Source organism: Mesoplodon mirus (assembly GCF_964341445.2).
Source record: "Mesoplodon mirus genome assembly, chromosome: 19".
NCBI classification, from domain to species: Eukaryota; Metazoa; Chordata; class Mammalia; order Artiodactyla; family Ziphiidae; genus Mesoplodon; species Mesoplodon mirus.
This window is the reverse complement of record NC_138995.1, coordinates 55114119-55135042: the sequence shown is the minus strand read 5'-3', so window position 1 is coordinate 55135042 and position 20924 is coordinate 55114119. Positions and strand designations below refer to the sequence as shown.

The 20924-nt window shown below is 43.0% G+C and overlaps 1 protein-coding gene across 4 annotated transcripts; it reads right to left on the bottom strand.

Moving 5' to 3' along the window:
• Window positions 1-4842: 4842 nt before the first annotated feature.
• ZNF233 (zinc finger protein 233) lies at window positions 4843-20843 on the bottom strand. Of its 4 annotated transcripts, none has more exons than XM_082607789.1 (7): window positions 20792-20843; window positions 15328-15445; window positions 14107-14168; window positions 12162-12223; window positions 9218-9344; window positions 8584-8679; window positions 4843-7231 (listed from the first exon to the last, which is right to left on the bottom strand). In XM_082607789.1, exons 4-7 carry the CDS (start codon window positions 12174-12176, stop codon window positions 5430-5432), a joined length of 2040 nt encoding a protein of 679 aa, XP_082463915.1. In that variant the 5' UTR covers window positions 12177-12223; window positions 14107-14168; window positions 15328-15445; window positions 20792-20843; the 3' UTR covers window positions 4843-5429. The 4 variants fall into 4 exon arrangements, with proteins under 4 accessions (XP_082463915.1, XP_082463916.1, XP_082463917.1 ...); XM_082607790.1 differs by lacking the exon at window positions 20792-20843 and adding an exon at window positions 19870-20331; XM_082607791.1 differs by lacking the exon at window positions 15328-15445 and having other exon boundaries at window positions 20792-20836.
• Window positions 20844-20924: the final 81 nt, after the last annotated feature.

Genomic DNA, 20924 nt, shown 5'->3' with positions numbered 1-20924 from the left:
GGAGTGCTAACTGTAGCCCTTCCTGTAGCATGACCTACATGGATTGAACATAAATAAGTGTGCATGCTATTTACTAAGACTTGAGGTGCAAATGAGGCCCCTACAACACTGTGCTTTATTGTCTGTTGGTCACATGACATCATCACTTCTTTTTACGACTGAATCTGTTAAGGGCTTCTGTATTAAAAGAGAAGACAGGAACAGCATAGCTCAGAATCCCCTTCCCCAGATGTTTCTTGGTTATAGTTGGCCATTGAAAAGGCACTCACATGAGACTTAGGAAGCATAGGAAGAAAAGGCATTATTCTCTGGAGGCAATTGCAGGAGGAATCATGGACAGGCATGAGCTTCAAAGCATCCAAGTGAGCTTCTTAAGAATCATCCAGGGAATTCCCTAGTGGTTCAGTGGTTAGGAGTCTGTGCTTTCACTGTTGAGGGCCCGGGGTCAATCCCTGGTCAGGGAGCTAAGATCCCACAAGACTCGTGGTGCGGCCAAAAAAAAAAAGAATCATCCATATTGATGCTGCTGTGTATGCTGAGCCACAGCTGTCATGCCAGCCAGGTGCAAAGGCAGCTTAGCTACTGAGGCTATTCTAGACGACAGCTTAGTTCCTTTTTCAGGCTCATTTGCTTTTGCTTTTTTGTTGAATGATTCCAATCATAAATAAAGCTTTTAATACTTTAAAAAATATATCACCCATATTGGTACTATAGACTGAGATAGCTTATGGGGCTTTCCACATCTTCAGCAGCTTCAGAGAAATCCCTTGAGTATCACTCATGTTGCTGCTGTAGACTGAGATTCTTGAGATTGGCAGCAGCTTCTAAGAAAGCTCTTGAGAACCCAGTTTGGCGCTGCAGGCTGGCGTTGGCTTCCCCGATCAACGTTCCCTTAGCTCTTCCAAACGTGTGCGTGCCTCTTATCGTCTGTATTAAAAGCATTCATGCCTGCAGAAACTAACACAACGTTGTAAGTCCACTATACTCCGATAAGAATTATTACTCCATGGGAATTCCCTGGTTGTCCAGTGGTTAGGGTTCCGTGCTTCCACTGCAGGGGGCACGAGTTTGATCCCTGGTTGGGGACTAAGATCTAGCATGCCATGCGGCAGGGCAAAAAAAAAAAAAAATTATTACTCCCCGCCCCCCTCCCCCCCCCAAAAAAGCATTCATGCCTAGAATATACAGAGCGGCATCTGGTTCTCTATTGAACCCTGACAGGTCAAGTACTGACCATACGTATAGAATTTCTGTCCTCTTGTGTAGACTCTGATGAGTAAGAAGATCTGAACTATTATTCAAAATGATAAACTCTTCACATGTATATGGTTTTCTTTTCCTCATGCACCTCTGATGAATGAGATGAGTTTCACATGAAGTCCTTAATATCTTTTTCCTATATATGGAAGCTTCTCTCCCATGTGGGTTCTGAGATGGACACGAAGATGTGAACTCCAAATAAGCCCTTACTCCACTCATCCCATTCATGGCTGTTTTCATTCTTATCACATTCATTATATTTACAGGATTCATCCCCTGAGAGAACACTCAGATGAGTGTGAAAACTCAGCTATATGCAAAATCCTTTCCACACACATAGCACTTGTCAGGCTTCTCCTCCTTATGGACTTCAGTGAATATGAAGGGATTTGCTCCCTCTGAAGCTCTTTCCACTGTTATTCACAGTAAGTCCTCCCTCCTGAGTGAAAACTAAGTGGACTTGGGGAATATCACTTGAACTGAACTTGAAGAAACACTTTCCACTCTCACCGCATGTTAGGATTTCTCTCCAATGTTCACCCTCTAGTGGACATGATGGGAGTTCTTGTCAAATCCCTCTCCACATTCCTCACTTGTTTAGAATCTCTTTCCTATACCTCAAAACACAAATAAGTGACCTAAAGCCAAATCTCTTACCATGCACACTATACCTGTAAAACTATTATTCCCATGTGAACTCAATGATGGCTGTAAGAGATGACTCCCTTCTAAAGCCCTTACCACATTTATACTGTTTTCTCCCTGAGAGAACAAACTGATGTCTGGGAATATATGAGCTGATCAAAATCATACCAACTATGTTCTCTGATCATAATGGAATCAAACTAGAAATTAAACTAAGAAACAAAACAGGAAACTCTCCAAACATTTGGAAATGGAATGAAAATAAAAATACAACATATTAAAATCTAGGGGTGCTGAAAGGGAAATTCATGCCACTAAATGTTTACCTTAGTAAAGAGGAAAGGTCTCAAAACAATACTCCAAATCCCACTCAGATAACTAGGAAAAGAGCAAAATAAATCAAAAGTAAGCACAAGAAAGGAAATAATAAAGAGCAGAAATAAATACAATTAAAAACAGAAAAATAAAGGAAAATCAATGAAACAGAAAGCTGATTCTTTGAAATGATCCATAAAATTGATAAGCTTCTAGCAAGACAAAGACATTACCAATATCAAGGATAAAATGGGGGATATAATTACAGATGTTGCAGCCAATGAAAACTTAATAAAGGACTTCTATGAACAACTCTATCCAGGTAAATTCAACAACTGAAGAGAAATAGACCAATTCTTTGAAAACCAAACTACCCAAATTCACCCAATATGAAACAATCTCAATAGTCCTATAACTATTGAAGAAATGTAATCCATCATTTTAAAACTTCCCAAAAAAGAAATCTCTAAGCCCAGATAGTTTCACTGGAGAATTCTACTAAACATTTGAAGAAGCATCAGCACCAATTATACACAATCTCTTCCAGAAAATAGAAGCCAATATTATCCTGACACCAAAATTACAGACAGTACAAAAGAAAGGAAGAAAGAACTAAAGGAAGGAAGAAAGAAAAGAGTTTATTGTTGTAGCTAAGTGAAAACTTGAAGCAATCATAGAAATGTGACTGTTAATTATGTTAGGTGTGATAATAGCTTTCTGATCTTGTAAAAAATAGTCTACATTTAAGAGATGCCTATAGGTGTAAGAGATGCCATTAGGGATTTGCTTTAAATTATTTCAACATGTAAGATAAAAAGGAAAAAGGGATAGATTAAGCAAATGTGGCAAAATCTTGACCATTGTTAAATTTGAGTGATGAATATATGGGGTCCATTGCATTTTCTCTTTTTGACTATTTTGGACATTTTTCATAATTAAGAATTAAAATCTTGAATGTTTAAAGCCTGAATTTTACCAATACTGCTATCTGTGTGAACTAGGGCAATGGTTTAACCCTTCCTCATGTTACAATGGGAATAATAGCACTTACCTCACTGAGGCTTCAACATCGTAGGAATGGTGATCTTGAAGTATCCCTCAATGGATGTTAAGCTCTCTTTGTAAGAGTCATATCCCTTCTGAGAATGGAAAAGATGTTTAACCAAGAAAGGAAATACTACTTCCTGGAATTTACTGAACTATCTTCCTTCTGGAAAAGGAGAAAGCAAATATGACAGAGAGCCCATAATACTAGGTCAGTGGGGCTGGAGAGCTGAATTCCCACTCCCCACCTCCCCACCTAACTCCCACCACCCACAGAGGTGAGGCAGTCCTAGGCAGTGCTCTAATGCCTCCCACTAGGGTGAACGGGGACAGCTGAACTTTCAGCAGCAAGGTGGTAGAGGCAGTTGGCTCTCTGCCACCCCCCCACCAGCCCCCCCACTCCCACACACACAGTGTCAAAAGGGCCCAGAGGGAAGGTGAATTTCCATTTCCATTTGGACCTGTGTACTACACCTAAACAGGTGACTTCCTGCCAAAAAAGATCAAATGGGATCCAAAGGCTTGCAACATTGTACCCCAAATATCCAGGATACAATAATAATAATAAAAAAAATCACCCATCATACCAAGAACCAGAACAATCAGAACTTGAATGAGAAAAAAACAATCAACAGACATCAATACCAAGACAATTTAGATGTTGGGATTATCTGAAAAGAATTTTTAAGTAATTACATAATCCTCCTTTCTGTCTCAGCTAGTTTGAGTTGGGTTTTCTATTTCTTACAACTGAGAACATCCTAACGGTTATAAACATCCATGAGCTCCAGTAGCCCACCCCAGTGTCTGGTGTTGGCCCTGGATTTCTGATGGTAACATGAAACTTGAGATACCATAGAACTTAAGCAACCAGTGTCCTGGAAGGTAAGGTCCAGAAGAAAAAAAAATGTGGGAACAACTAGGTCCTACAGTATAGCACAGGGAACTCTACTCAATATTCTGTAATAACCTATAAAGGAAAAGAATCTGAAAAAGAATATATATATACGTATATATATATACATATTATATACATATATGAATTACTTTGTTGTGCAGTTGAAACTAACACAACATTGCAAATTAGCTATACTCAAAAAAACCCCCAAAGCAAAACAGCTGTGGGAAACTGTCCACTACCTCCAGTAAATATACACCTGAGTAAACCATTCAACCAAGCAAACTTGAAAAATACAGAAGCATCTGAGAAGTATGGGGTGCTGTCCAAAATGCTCTGTGCCTTAACAGCTTAGTTCAACATCCAAAATGCATATTATAATATGTTCTCCCTTCTTTGTAGACCCCTTGACAGGAAGCTTTATGGAATGAAAACCCAGTTTCTCTTTGTCCATTCAGTCTGTTCCTGTCACCAAAGACCCAACAAAAGAAAAATAGTGAAACTTACACTATACACAACTGATGGTACACTGTCCAGAGAAAGTCTTAAATGATGTGATAAAAAATCGAGCCCTTTACTGCTTGAAAAGTGGAGCTGAGCAGGACAGGACTCAATGGCAAAAATCTAACAGTCAAATTGTAGACTACATGATTTAACATATTTTTATTAAATTATCATTTCCTTGAATTAATTTTTAAGGCTTCTTCCAAGAATCCTTTTCCTAGTACAATTTATCGTGACTACTTGGGATTGAGCTCACTAACATTTTCAAATGTTTGTCTTATTCCTCTCCTTCAAGTGAGACAAAGCCCAGGGCACCTGCTCTGTTCAGCACTGGTTCCAGGTCACGGTCATACAAGCAGTAAACAGACTTCCTGCCCCCATGGAGCTTAAATTCTAGTGGACATGGATTTTGTCATGTCCATCATTATACTTTTCCTAAAGTCCTGACGGTACTTCTCATTTTTAAAGCTTCTCCCCGTGTAGATTCTATTGAATGTAAAGGTTCTGACTGAAACCTACTACACCATCCTTACAAGGTTTCTCTGCTGTGCATTCTCTTGAGAATTATGACATTTTGGGCTCTGCTGGACACATTGGCCATACTCATACAACAAACAGGTCTCCTCCAATGGAATTCGGATAACTGTAAAAAAAAAAAAGCAGCTCCCTCCTGAATGCTTAAAATACAACATTTTATAAATAGCCCCTGTTGTGGGCGTTTTCTGATGAAAACGAGAAGTCTAAATTCTGAAGAACACTTTTATCACACTCTGCGTGTACTGGATTGATCACCACTATGGACTCTCTGATGAACCTGAAGACATGAACTCTTGCTAAAGCCCTTACCACAGTCAAAACATTTGTAGGGTTTCTCTCCTGTATGGACCCTCCGATGGGCTTGAAGATGGGAGGTCTGACTGAAGCTCTTCCCACATGTGCCACACTTATAGGGTTTCTCTCCCGTGTGGATCCTCTGATGAACGTGAAGGTATGAGTTCCAGATGAAGCCTTTCCCACATTCTTCACATCTGTAGGGTTTCTCTCCCGTGTGGACTCTCTGATGGGCTTGAAGATGGGAGCTCCAACTGAAACCCTTCCCACACACATCACACATGTAGGGTTTCTCTCTGGTGTGGACCCGCTGGTGGTCTTGAAGATGTGAGCTCTGACTGAAGCCTTTCCCACATGTGTCACATTTGTAGGGCTTCTCTCCTGTGTGGACTCTCTGATGGGCCTGAAGATGGGACATCTGACTGAAGTCCTTCCCACATGTGTCACATCTGTAGGGTTTCTCTCCCGTGTGGACTCTCTGATGGGCCTGAAGATGGGAATTCCGGCTGAAGCTCTTATTACACACATCACATTTGTAGGGTTTCTCGCCGGTGTGGATTCTCTGATGGGCTTGAAGGTTGGAGGCTTTACTGAAGTCTTTCCCACATACCTCACATTTATATGGTTTCTCTCCAGTGTGAACACTCTGAAGAGGACCAGAGCTCTGATTGAATATCCTGTCACATGCCTTCCATTTGGACGTTTTGTCTGGAGGGTAGGCTGTCTGTTGGGCTTGAATTTGTGATGTCTCATTGAAGCCTTTACCACACAGCTCACATTTCCAGGATTTCTCACCAGTGCTGTCTACACAGTGACTGTTGAGGTCTAAGCTATGACTGGAGCCCTTCCCACACCTGCCACCCCTACACAGATTCTCCCCCGGGTGAATGGGCTCATGAGTGGGAAGGGAGGAGTTCTGATTGAAGCTCTCAGCAGCACATACCCCAGATCTGTAGGGTTTCTCCCCTGGGTTGGCTCTCTGCTGGGTCTGCGGATGTGAGCTCTGACCCAAGTCCACCCCGCACTCATCATTCCCACTGCGTTTCCCTCCTCTGTGAACACTGTAATGAATGTGAAACACTGAGTTATACGTGGTGCCCTTCCCACACTCACTACACACGTGGGGCTTCTCTCCTACACGCAACTGCTGATGAAGTTCAACATCATAGCCAAGGGTGACACCTTTTCCAGTCTCATCAGAGGTCTGCTCTCCTGAGTGGATGATGCTATGCTGGGGTGTGTTCTTCACAAAGTCTTTTCCATGATTATTGTGGCCACAAGCCTTCTCGCTTTTGTGTACTTCCTGATTGCCACGGTGATGAGAGATCCTTCTCATGACACAGTGATCACACTGACACAGTTTATCTTTTATTTCAATTTGCTGACACCTACTCTGATAATTCTGTGACTCTCTCAGATACATTTTCCTCCAGAAATCCCAGGAGGTCTGAGTGGGAGACTCTTGATTTTTGATACTTGTGGAACTCTCCCCTTGAAGCTTTCCTACATACTCCTCATCTTCAGGAACCTGAGTAGATTCTCCTGACCATGCCTCACAGGAGGAATCATCTTGTTTTGGCAACATCTTGCCTTGCAGATTTATTATTGAGTCCTGAGTTCTGGTTAATTTACTTGTAAACTGTTCCCATATCTGCCAGCACATAAGGCCTTCATGTAAAAGCTGTCTTAATCCTGCTTCTTGAAGAGTCTCTATCTCATTTTGGTTCCTGTGTCCTGGAAGGATAAAGAGAATTCAGAGATGAAAGTGAGGACAAGTTCAGGGACAAAAAAATATTTCACAGGTCGACTGTGCTGGGAGACCCTATTCAACCAGTGGAGAGTTCAGCTGGACTCTGTCTTTGTTTTTTCATGCTTACGGAAACAAAGACCTGATGTGTAGTAGCCTCCTATCACTACGTGTTAATGAGACCCCTTTAGAATTAATATACCGAGACTTATGTATGAGGTCAAAATTAGAAATACAGTGCTACTGAGCAGGGGACATGCTCAGCAAAAGTGAAAAGAAAAGATTTGCAGAGGGAAACATCTCCTCTGTCCTGATAATGAACCCATGAGATGATAAATTTATTTCCTTAATTTAGCCATTATATGCACATGTTAATACATAAGCTAGATTTGAGAGAATTTCTCTTTATTTCAATGATGTCCTAATATATAATATTCAACTAGTGAACATTATTAACTGGGAATAAAAACTAGAAAACTTATTCCCTTAACTGACACATCCTATGGGAGTAAAAAATCCTATGATAATTATTGCCACTTAATTTGGCTGAATTTTCTGATAAGCCTGAATGGCTAATATTATCTTCCAGGTTTTGTAGATATGAATCTGCAAATACCAAAAGTCGCTGTGGTAGCCAGTATCCAAGACAATCCCCAGGAGGTATCTACACCCTATTGAAGTCCCCTCCACAACCTTTCAGGATTGGCCTGCGAAGCCAACAGGATATGGCAGACGTGAATGGTATGTCGCTTCCAAGTTTATGTCATAAAAGACACTGTGATTTCTGCCTTCTACTCCTTTGGGTGTAATTAGCTTGGGGAAACCAGCTGCCACGTTTTGAGGACATTCAGGCAGCCCTAGGGAGAGGCCTGTTTGGCAAAGAACTGAGGCCTCCTGCCAACAGCCAGGGAAGAACTGAGGCCTCCTGTCAACAACCCTGTGAATGAGCCCATCTTGAAAACACATCCCTTGAGGCCCATCAAGCCTTCAGAGGATTGCAGCTCATGCAGACTCCTTGAGATCTTATGAGATCATGAGCCAGAACTACCCTGCTAAGCTGCCCCCAGAGTCCTGACTTACAGAAACTATAATGCCTGTAGTTCTAAGCTGCAAAGTTTAAGAGCAATTTGTTACACAGCAATTGATGGCTAATACAAGTACCATAGAAATTAAAATTAGATTAGGCATTCATCAGAAGATTAACAGTGTTCTGAAATAATCCTTTCATCATACTGATATATTCTCCACTCATGAGCTGTCTGCAGGAGGAGTGGACAGTGAGATCCACTTAGCACCATTCTCTGTGAGCTGCAAGGACTCAGACCTGCATGGTTCTCACCTGAACACCCACCTCCTTGGGTTTCTGGCTCCATCACCCAAAGCTTCTCTTTTCTGCCCAGCTGTAGTATCATATCTAATTTGAAAGGTTGATATCCTGTGAAAAAGAAATGGCACATGTGTAAGGTGAGTACACTAAAGGCAAAATTTTTAATTCCAATTCTACAATCTTCATGCACTGTAAGTAGTATTTTTCCAAATTCTGATCGTGACCTGTTGTAATAAATACCTCTTATGCTGTGATCTGGTAGACAAATACACAGATGTACATTACCGAATCGAGGGATCGAATGACTCGATCCTAACCACTATCTACTTTTATCACATCTCCTTTCCTGTCTTTAACTCACAATTGCTGTTGCACTATATGCAGTTCCTGACAGGAAGCTATGCTATTCCGTCCTATTTAATTAAATGCAATAATGATGCAATTTGCTAACTGACTTTAAAACCCCACCAAGATGTCGCAACTACAATTTGAGAAAATAGACAAGGTAGAGATGAGATGTCCCACTGGGATGAGGAAATTCAGGGTCCCAGATTCAGGGAAGCATTTCAAGAGCCCCAAGTCTTAAACGTTTGAAACCAAGGCACTCCTGAGGGTTGACACTGAGTCACAGGGTGCCCGTCCTCACCCACTGAGACCAGGTTCCAGAAGTTCTCCAGCATCACGTCTCGGTACAGCTTCCTCTGGGTGGAGTCCAGCAGCCCCAGCTCCTCCTTGGTGAAGGTCACAGCCACGTCCTTGAAGGACACTGGCTCCTATGACATCAAGCACACACACAGCCTCAATCTTATGATCAGTGGCTCCTGGGAGAGGGATGGCACTTAATGGGTGGAGAGGGTGGGTGGGAAGTTGTTCTAGGTCCTGGGGACCTTGAGTCTACCTTATGTAGTTTCCTCCTCTTCTCCATCCCGCATGTCAATGCCACATGCTAAATACTGAAATATATTTATGATCATTGACTTTTTTCTTTTTTTGGCCGTGCCTCGTGGCATGCAAGATGTGGGATCCTAGTTCCCTGAGCAGGGATGGAACCTGTGCCCTCTGCAGTGGAAGTGCGGAGTCCTAACCACTGGACCGCTGGGGAATTCCCTTATGATAGTTGCTTTAAAATTCTGATAAGATGGATGAAACTTGAAGACATTATGCTAAGTGAAGTCAGCCAGTCACAAAAGGATTATGTGTATGATTCCACTTATATGAGATACCCAGAGTAGTCAAATATATAGAGACAGGAAGTAAAGTGATGTTTGCAAGAGACTGGGGGGTGTGGGAGGATAGGAAATTACTGTTTAATGGGTATGAAATTTCACTTTGAGAAGATGAAAAAAGTTCTGGAGATGTGTGGTGGTGATGGTTGCACAACAGTGTGAATGTACTTAAAACCACTGAACTGTACACTTAAAAATAGTTTGAATGGTAAATTTTATGTTATATATATATATTTTTTGAAATTATTTTATTTTTGGCTGCACTGGGTCTTAGTTGTGGCACACGGGATCTTTAGTTGCGGCATGCAGGCTCTTAGTTGCGGCATGCAGGCAGGATCTGCTTTGCTGACCAGGGATTGAACCCGGGCCCCCTGCATTGGGAGCATGGAGTCCTACTCACTGGACCACCAGGGAAGTCTCTGTTATGTATATTTTACCACAATAAAAAATGTCCATCATGAGGTGAATGAATAACCAAATTGTGGTATATCCATGCAATGAAATACTATGCAGCAATAAAAAGGAACAAACTATGGACCTGTATTCAAAAACATTCTGATGAACAAATGAAGCCAGACACAAGAAGAGCATATACTGTATAATTCCATTAATGTGAAACTCAAGAAACGATGAATCTGATCTGGAGTGACATAAAGTAAATCAGTTATTGCCTACAGCCAGGGATGTGGGACTGGGATTAACTGGGGCACCAGGTCACCTTTTTGGTGATGGAAATGATCTACATCTAGATTGTGGCAGTGGTCATGTGGGTATGTGTATTTGTCAAAATTGATCAAATACATTTTTATATGTTATATTACATGTAAATTTCACCTCAAAAATGATTTTTAAAGACACAATTAAGAAAACAAATCGACAAATCACAGAATGGAAAAAAATTACAGTACGTATATCTAACAAAGGACTTGAACTCACAAAACATAAAGAACTCCTCAATAATAAAAAGTAGAAGTCACATTTTTTAAATGGGCAAATGATTTTAACAAACTTTTCATAAAGGATATGCCAATTGCAAAAACCCATGAAAAAGTATTCAACATCATGTATCATGAGGGAAATACAAATTACAATCACGGTGAGATGTCATTCATTAGAATGGCTAAAATAAAAAAGATCTACAACACCAAATGGCAGCAAAGAGGTAGGACAAACTGGAACTTTCATGCACCGCTGATGAGTTGTTCAATGGTACAAACACTGTGGAAAACAGTTTATATTCACCTACCACTTCTAGATGTTTACCCAAGAGATATGAAAACATGTCCTCAAGACCTGCGCAGAATGCTCAGGGAGCTTTATGCATTAACAATTAAAAGCTGCAAACAACTCAAAGGTCCTTCAAAAGGATAAGCAAACTGATATATTCATAAAATGGAATATAATAAAAAGGAATGAATTATTGATACCTGCAACAGCACAGATGAATCTCAAAAACTTTACGCGAGGTGAAAGAAGCCAGACACAAGAGTACAGACACCATGATTTCACTGAGTATATTTAATTTGAAAACAAGTAAATCTAGTGATATGATGGCAGTTCAACAGTAAATGCCTCCCGGGGGTAAGAAACTGTCTTGAAAGAGACATGAGAGAACTTCTTGGGGTAATGTCGGTAATGTAAATGTTCTATTTCTTGTTTTGTGTAATGGGCTAATGCAATTATACAACTTGCAAAATGGGGTATACAACTGTCATTGACCTGTAATTTTTGTAAGTAAATTATATTCCATCTTTTAAAGCCCTATGCAAAAGTGTTATGAATCAAAGCAAAACTTATTCAGAGGTATGCTTAACTGTAGCTTCTGAAACGTAAGACAAAAAATAGAAACACTTCTCAGACAACACACAGAAGAATGCTGAGTCGTAAAAACGCAAGTGTTAACATTAAGTGAAAAAATAAAATTGAAAATTATACATATACTGTGATTCTAATTATATTAAGTATAACTGATTTACAAGCAGTGTAGTAGTTTGGGTTTTCAAAATTTCTTGATATTTATGGATTTCTGTACTCTTATTTGTGAAATAAAAATGATAAAATAAAAGAAACCAAAACCAAAAATAAAAACTAGAACCAATAAAATAGCAAGTACCTGGGAATTCCCTGGTGGTCCGGTGGTTAGAACCCAGCATTTTTATTGCAGTGGGCTCGGGTTTGATCCTTGGTCAGGGAACTAAGATCTCGCAAGCCACGCATGGCACGGCCAAAAAAAACCCCAAAAAGGCAAGTACCTGGCATATAACGAACACGTTTTCTTCCTTTATCCTTCCCATGGGAGAGAAAAAGGATGTGTCTAATCTTTGAGAAAAGAGATGTAATTTTAAGAGATAAAACTCAACTCACCTGGAACTTGGTCATTTTCTCCAGCCCCTTCTGGGGAAGGGCAGAGTCCTGGGAAGACACAACTGGCAAAGGAGAAGGAAGCCATGAGATGTAGATCCAAGCCCAAGTGGTGGCTCTGTGTGAATCACCAGCCCCCCAGCCAGGGGCTCCAGTGCAGTGAACAATCTGCTCAAGTCTAAGCAGCGAGGCTCACACAAGAGTCCCTTGTGGTGGCTCCCAGGGTTCAGGGTCATCATTCTCGCCCTGGGTATCAGGGGAAATGAAAGGCAGTGGAATGTACCGGTATGAGAGTGCACTCTGGGGCCAATCCTGGTACTGCTACTGTGACGTAATACACTGGTTTCCGCCCCCAGCTCCTGACACGGGGCTCCTGAAATCCTTGTAATTTCCTGGATGCTAGGAGTGTCTTTGGTTGTAATGAGGTGACTCTTGGGGGGCTCCTGGATGGGGACTCGTCAGCAGAAAGACCAAAGCTTGATTAGATGACTTGGGATGTTCAGCCGCACCCCCTACCGTCCAGGGAGGGGAGAGGGGCTGGAAATGGAGTTAAGAGTTCATCATGCCCAAGTGAGGAAGCCTCCATAAAATCCCAGTAGTATGGGGTTCGCCTTATGTCATATCCTTTAACAAACTAGCAAATGTTAAAGTGTTTCTCTGAGTTCTGTGAGCCGCACCGGCAAATAACTGACTCCAAAGTGGAAGAGTCTTGCAAACCTCTGATTTGCAGCCAAGTCAGACAGAAGCTGTGGGTAACCTGGGGGCCTTCCATTTGCAAACGGCATCTGAGCGGGGGCAGGGCGATCTTGTGGGACTGAGCCCTTAACCTGTGGGATCTGAAGCTATCTCCAGGAAAAGAGTGTCCGAATTGAGCTAAGTTGTAGGGCACCCAGCTGGTAAAGTAGAATTAATTGCTCGGCGTGGGGAAAAACCCACCCACATCTGATGTCAGAAATGTTGTGAAGGTGCTAGGAGTGTGAGAATAGAGAGGGACACAGGAGGAAGACTGAATTGTTCTTACAGAGCTACTAATGCTGCTTAAGTTAATTAACCTCCCTCTGCCTCAAATCTGTCACCTGCAAAATGAGAACAGTGCTTCCTTACAGGATTGCTCAAATGTGCAAGTCAAACGTGTGAATAGATGGAAACTTATCACTGATTCCACTTCAGAAAAGCAGGTGAATATTATACATCATAAAACTGCTCTTGCAAATGTCCTTTGCCATCATTTCCAATAAAGGGGTCTTTTTAAAAAAATTTATTTTATTTATTTATTTTTGGCTGCGTTGGGTCTTCATTGTGGTGCGCGGGCTTCTCATTGCAGTGGCTTCTCTTGTTGGGGAGCACGGGCTCTAGGCATGTGGGCTTCAGTAGTTGTGGCATGAGGGCTCAGTAGTTGTGGCTCTCAGGCTCTAGAGTGCAGGCTCAGTAGTTGCGGCGCACGGGCTTAGTTGCTCCGCGGCATGTGGGATCTTCCTGGACCAGGGCTTGGACCTGTGTCCCCTGCATTGGCAGGCGGATTCTTTTTTTTTTTTTTTTTGCTGTACGTGGGCCTCTCACTGTTGTGGCCTCTCCCACTGCGGAGCACAGGCTCCGGACGCGCAGGCTGAGCAGCCATGGCTCACGGGCCCAGCCGCTCTGCGGCATGTGGGATCTTCCTGGACCAGGGCACGAACCTGTGTCCCCTGCATCGGCAGGCGGACTCTCAACCACTGTGCCACCAGGGAAGCCCGGCAGGCAGATTCTTAACCACTGTGCCACCAGGGAAGCCCCAAAGGGCCTTTTTTAACATCCAGATTTCAGAGACTGTACAATGCTTTGCCTTAAGAAATTCACCTTTATCTCTGACAAGTCCATAGTTCTGATTGGCTATATTACTTAATAATTTCTGGCCCTGTAATGATGATTCATTGATACCAGTATCTGGTTTTGTAAAAGGTATAAATACTTGCGAATTTTCTTCATGCAGCCAGAAGAGTCTCAATGGCACATCCCCCTCTGCCGTGCTGACTGTAGTAAAGAAAAACTATTTTAAAATATGACTGCTAGTTTTTTTTTCATTTTAAACAAAAGTCCGACAGAATGTCTCAATGAACAATACTGTAGTGGCCATAACAGATCCTAACTTATAAGGGTGCTTTGGGGATTAAGTGAGCAAGTCCAATAGCCCCGAACAGGCAAGTCCATCCAGACAGAAAGTAAATTAGTGGCTGCCAGGGGCTGGGAGGGCAGCAAGTGAGAAGTGACGGCTCAAGGGCATGGGGTTTCTTTTGGGGATGAGGAAAATGTTCTGGAATTAGCCGGTGGTGATGGCTGTACAACCTCGTGAATATACTAAAAACCAGTGAGTTGTATACTTTAAGGGTGACTAAAGCATACTTTAGTATACTAAAGGGTGACTCTTATAATATGTGAATTACATCTCAAGTTAAAAAATAGGGGGAAAAAAAAGCCTTGGCTCAGTGCCTGGCACATAATACAAGCTCTCAGTAAGTGATGGTATGATGATTATTGCTCCCATTTAATGGATGAGGAAGCTGAGGATTCATGAGATTAAGTTACTGGTAATCACAGAGCTGGTGAGGCCTGACTAACCTGAAATCCAACTCTGACTCCAGAGCCCGTGCTCTTAATCCAGTCACTGTGTCTCTAATCACAAACACACAGAAGAGATGGGAGGGGTGGCCTTGGGGAGGAGAGAAAGGGGAGTTGGAGGGTACACACTCTGCTCAAAGTGACCTGCTGAGCGACATGGAGCCAGGGCATCGGGATTCTACCGACTCTTCTGACAGCTCTTTGCGTCTATTTCCACATCTATACAACAGGGATAAGGAGAATATCGAGCTCATAGGGGTGACAAGAGGTTTCAGTGAATACGTGCAAATAAGCGTTAAAGGTATGATAGCGCCTCATGTTCGTGGGTCCTGCTGCTTTAGTTAGGCAGAAGCACTCCCGTAGGGATGAGAGCAATGTATCCGCTCCCCAAAGCTTGGAAGACAGATCATTCATAACCCCCGACTCCCTTGCGCTGGCCCTGTATTTGCTGCCCTCTCCCGCTCTGCTCTGCTCAGCAACACGGTTTTGCAGGCAGACCTGACATTTCGCCGTATTTAGTAGGAAAAAGCAAGTGGGGTCTGGGGTGCCTGGCTCGACTCTGCTCGCCTCTCACCCTTCAAATCCCCGTCCCCAGAAGTCTTCTATCGCCTGCGGGCGGTTGAGGGGATGGTGAGCGGTGAAGCATCTGTTTTGCTTCTGAGATGATTAACACACTTTTTTAATCCCAGCGCCTAGAATATAATAAGTGCTCAAAACACGTGGAATCAAAGGATGACCGAAGACAGACTTTATCGGGCAAGGGTCAGACTGGTCCACCTCAGAGGTTCCTCTGAGCTGTAAAATTCTGAGGCTGTTCCTGATTGGGAGGAGGAGAGGATGAATTGTATTTTCCAATTTTTTCCTCTGGGTTTCTTTTTTTTTTTAATTTTTTTTTGGCCATGCCGCACGCCTTGCGGGATCTTAGTTCCCCACCAGGGATTGAACCCGTGCCCCGTGCAAGTGGAAGCGTGGAGTCCTAATCACTGGTTTTGCTCAAGCAACACTAAGGTCCTCTTTAAAAGTAAAATACTCAGGGACTTCCCTGGTGGTCCAGCGGTTAAGACTCTGCGCTCCCAATGCAGAGGCCCCAGGTTTGATCCCTGGTCAGGGAACTAGATCCCATGTGCCTCAACCAAGACCTGGCACAGCCAAATAAATAAATAAAAAGTAAAATATTGATAAAAGGAAAAATTATGGGCTCTGGATAAGGCAACCCCTATTTATTTATTTATTTTAAAACATTCATTCATTCACCATGATCAGGTATTTACTCAAATGTCATTGTCCTCAGAGTTCTTCCATGGACATGCTTTATATACTTTAAACCCCCTGCTCCACCGCTTCCCTTCTTCTCCAGTTCACTGCCCTTTTATATTTAGGGTCATCCCTCTCTATCTTATTAATGTACATCTTATTTTTTTTTTCTTTTTTTTTTTTTTTGTCCATGCCTCGCAGCATGTGGGATCTTAGTTTCCCGACCAGGGATCGAACCTGGGCTCCCTGCAGCAGAAGCACAGAGTCTTAACCACTGGACCAACAGGAAAGTCCCTAATGTACATTTTAGTTATTCATCTTGCTTATATCAATCCACGTTTTTGCAGTGTAGGCCGCATTGTTTTAGTCTCTTTCTCCAGTGCCTAGAATAGTTCATGGCATGAAGCAGCCACTCAACACAGATTTGTTTAAAAAAAAAAAAAAGGTGAATGGCTGAGGGGACTTCCCTGGTGGTCCAGGGGTTAGGACTCCGTGCTTCCATTGCAGGAGGCGCAAGTTCAATCCCTGGTCAGGGAACTAAGATTCTGTCTGCCATGAGGGGTGGCCAAAAAAACAAACAAACAAAAAAAAAACGTGATTTACTGAATGAATAGTTGATAAAGATACATCCTGTATTATATTAGCTGAGCACTTCTTTACTATTCACCAGGATCATTCATTCAGTCATTCATTCAACAAATACTTACTGATTATCTAGCATGTACCAGGCACAATTCTATATATTAAAGATACAGCAGTGGATAAAATTCCTGCTGTCATGAAGCTGATATTATAGTAGAGGATAGGTAATAAGCCAGCCAACAGATAAGTATATAATGTGCTAGCCAGTGGTAGACACTGCTAAGAAAAATATGGCAGGGAAAACGGGGATGGAGAGAGATGGGGAGGTGCTATTTTAGGAAGGACGGTTTCAATTCTAGTGCTGTAGTTCCTGGGTGAGTGACGTTGTGCAGATCAATTATCCTCTTGTGCCTCATTTGTAATAACATGGGGATAATAACAGGGATGTGTTGAGGAATAAATGAGTTAATACAAGAAAAGCACTGGAAACTCTGCCTGATTCGTAATAAGCTCCCAATAAACTCCACCAGGTTATTGTTATGACCTGGTGATGAATACAGAAATGGTGCATTACTCCTGGTTTGTTCTAAGTAAATTTGTTTTAGGACATGAAAAGCATTACCAATAACTGTATATCAACTTTTAAATACTCTGAAAAGCTGTGACTTCTGAGTATAGCCAAGAGTGAGTGAGATAAAGGAGAAGTAATACCTACGTGGATCGTTTTTATTGTTTTGTCACTTAATCCATTTTCAGGAATTCAAAAAACCATCTCGCAGAGCTGCAGGCCCCTGTAGCCATCTACCAACTGCACACCTGTACCAGCCACAAACATTTAACTGAATAACTTCTCTCTGTAAACCTTGTCACAGTGCTGGGCACACTGGAAAGAATACAACACAGTCCCCACAACGTAGGAATCAAGACCGATTGGAAACCATGAGCAAACTAAATTCCAAATGAGAAACAAAATCCATAACCTTCTTTAACTGCAACTCTTTCAGGGGGGCCCCTAGCTTTCTCACTAGCCACCATTCTCCTAGTTACTATGTGAAAACTTTGGAACTGTTAATGTCCTCTCTCTCTCTTGACCTCTATATATTTAGGATAATCTAGTATAAATCCTCTTCACTCAAGGTCTGGATTTTGTATTAAAATACTCAAGGGCTTCCCTGGTGGCGCAGTGGTTGAGAGTCCGCCTGCCAATTCAGGGGACGCGGGTTCGTGCCCTGGTCCGGGAGGATCCCGCATGCCGCGGAGCGGCTGGGCCCGTGAGCCATGGCCGCTGGGCCTGCGTGTCCGGAGCCTGTGCTCCGCAGCGGGAGAGGCCACAACAGTGAGAGGCCCGCGTACCGCAAAAAAAAATAAAAATAAAAAAAAAAATAAAATAAAATACTCAAGCAAAAAAAAAAAAAAGGAGGGTGGATTATGTAAGACTGACAAACGGTATACAACAGTTGAAGGTTGACAACGGTTGATGGCTATGTGAGAATTCATTATATTATTTTCTGTACGTTTGTGCTAGAAAATGTTCATAATTACAAGTTACCAAATATAAAAGTACTACAAGTATGATAACATTTTTGAGAAGCATAGAAAAACATATATACAAAGAAATAACTAAAGAGAAATACATTAACATGTTTACAGTTATCTCTACATTCTGGATAATTATGGATAATTACTGGCTTTCTTCATCTATTTCTCGTATTTTCTATGAAGAGCACAAATTACTTCTATAATCAGAATATGAATGTAACATCATATAAAATTACAAGAAATTAATTAGGACTTCCCTGGTGGCGCAGTGGTTAAGAATCTGCCTGCCAATGCAGGAGACACAGGTTCGAGCCTTGGTCCAGGAAGATCCCACATGCCACCGAGCAACTAGGCCTGTGAGCCACAACTACTGAGCCTGCGCTCTAGAGCCTGCAAGCCACAACTACTGAGCCCGCATGCCCCAACTACTGAGCCCACGTGCCACAACTACTGATGCCTGTGCGCCTAGAGCCCGTGCTCCACAACAAGAGAAGCCACCGCAGTGAGAAGCCCGCGCACCGCAACCAAGAGGAGCCCCTGCTCGCTGCAACTAGGGAAAGTCTGCGCACAGCAACAAAGACCCAACACAGCCATAAATAAATAAATACATAAATAAAATAAATTTTAAAAAAGAAATTAATTAAATGAGCACAGCCTTCAGGTCCTCTAAGGTCCTAAATTATTACCAAACGACCCTCCCTCCTTCATTCACAGGGGTTATTTACCACGTTAGGGCTGAAGGAGAGTGTTGCCCAACCAACATGCAGCAAAGCCAGTCTACTGACACCAGGTGGTGGTGAAGGAAAGTATAGCATTTACTGCAGGACGCCAAGCAAGGAGAACAGGCAGCTCATGTTCAGAAGACCCAAACTCTCTGATAGATTTCAGCGAAGGGTTTTTAAAGACAGTGTGAGGGAGGGGATCACAGGTGTGTGATCCGCTCATGCACAATTCTCTGACTGGCTGATGGTGAGGTAACAGGGTGCTGTTTCGGGAATCTCAATCATCAACCTGGTTCCAACACATCTGGGATCTACCTGCTGGTGGTCAGCATGCAGTTAACTTCCTCCACGTGGTGGGGGGTTTAGTATCTGCAAAACAACTCAAGGATGTGGCTCAGGATATTATCTCTAGCCCTTGAGGAGGAACGAAATGTCCTCCTTGACTTTGTTTTATGGCTAAACTATTATTTTTTTCTTGCTTGACTGTTTTCCTTTGTTTCTGCGTTTTCTCGTTTCTCTGACTAAATTTGCTCTTTGGAACTCAGGGAAGGCCTAGGAGACTAAAGCTTTTTTATAAACAAGAGGTGAGGGACACACGGTGGGTAGGGGAGGTCTGTCCCCAGGAAGGCCCCAGAGTGTCCCGCTCAGTTTCAAGAGTATGGCTTAAAGGTCAAGAACGCAAGCTGCCTGGGTTCAAATTCCCAGTTCTGTCTCTTCTCTGTTGTTTGACTTTGAGTAATTCTTCACCTATCAATGTTCTCATCTGTAAAATACAGATAATAACCACATCTTTGTTATGAAGATTAAGCTAATTAATGCATATAAAGGCTGTAGAAGAGTACCTGGCATTCACTATGTTAACAAATTATTATTACTCATTCATCAACACGTCTCATCCAACCTCCCATTTATTCTATAAACATTCGACATTTGCCCAGGAGTAAAAATCTGCTAATGAATGAAGGAAATCTGTTGCCCAACTGAGAGTAGAAATGACACAGCACGATAAATTCTCTCACTTTGGGACAATGTTGCCACGAGTCATGGGTCATTCCCTCCTCTCTGCAACCTCTTTGAGAAATCAGGGTCGGGAAAGGAAAGATATAATCTTGTCTCAGGTCCAGGATAAATCACAGCGGACATCCCCAGGCACCAGCTGGGGGTGAGACCCACTCCTTCCTTTAAAAAAGGTCGTGGGGGGCTTCCCTGGTGGCACAGTGGTTGAGAGTCCGCCTGCCAATGCAGGGGACACGGGTTCGTGCCCCGGTCCGCTGAGCCTGCGCGTCCGGAGCCTGTGCTCCGCAACGGGAGAGGCCACAACAGTGAGAGGTCCGCGTACTGCAAAAATTAAATAAATAAATAAATAAATAAAATAAAAAAGGTCGTGGGGTCATTAGGAATCCACGAAAAACCCCTCTTCCCGCAGGGGTCAGAGAAGAGCCAGTGTGGCTCTGCAGCTGGAGCTCAGAACCCACCGCGGGCTCACAGAGGCCTTCAAGGACTGAGCGCTTCTCGAAAGAAATAAAAGACTGTGAACGACCGACCGCCTTTTCACAGGTGCCAGAGACCGGTTCTAAGCCTTTTCACATCACATAAATCTCACCACATGCCTACTAGGGAGGCATTACTATTAACTCCACTTTGCAGACGAGAAATGGAAAAGTGAAATAACTCTACAAAGAGTACATCCCTAAGAGACTGCAGAGCGTGCAGAAAGTAAGGGAGGAGAGGGAAACCGAGCGTCCGGAGACTCTCAAACCGGAGATCGCGACCCCTGCCCGCCTGCAACTCGGGTACGCACGAACCGCCCCAAACACCGAGGTGACGAAAACCGTCGCCCCTGCCCTCCACGGCTTCTATTCCCCAAGGGCGAGGTTGGCACCTGCGGATTCCACGCCCAGGAAGGCTCGGAAGAGACTCGGGTTCTAGGCACTGACTCACCTCCCAGCAGGTACTGATGACCGCGGCCTCTCACTCCTGTAGCGGAAGGGCCCGGACTACACGCCGCCCCTGGACACTTCCCAGAATCCCTCAGCGGAACAAGGGCCTACACCTCCTCCCTTCGAGAGCGGAA

What these genes read in the sequence shown, in the direction of transcription:
- ZNF233 (XM_082607789.1), bottom strand. An exon ending in CTGGAACCTGGTCTCAGTGG is followed by an intron (nt 8,680 to 9,217) that starts GTGAGGACGGGC and finishes TCTTTTTCACAG; the next exon opens with GATATCAACCTTTCAAATTA. An exon ending in CCAAGGAGGTGGGTGTTCAG is followed by an intron (nt 7,232 to 8,583) that starts GTGAGAACCATG and finishes TTATCCTTCCAG; the next exon opens with GACACAGGAACCAAAATGAG.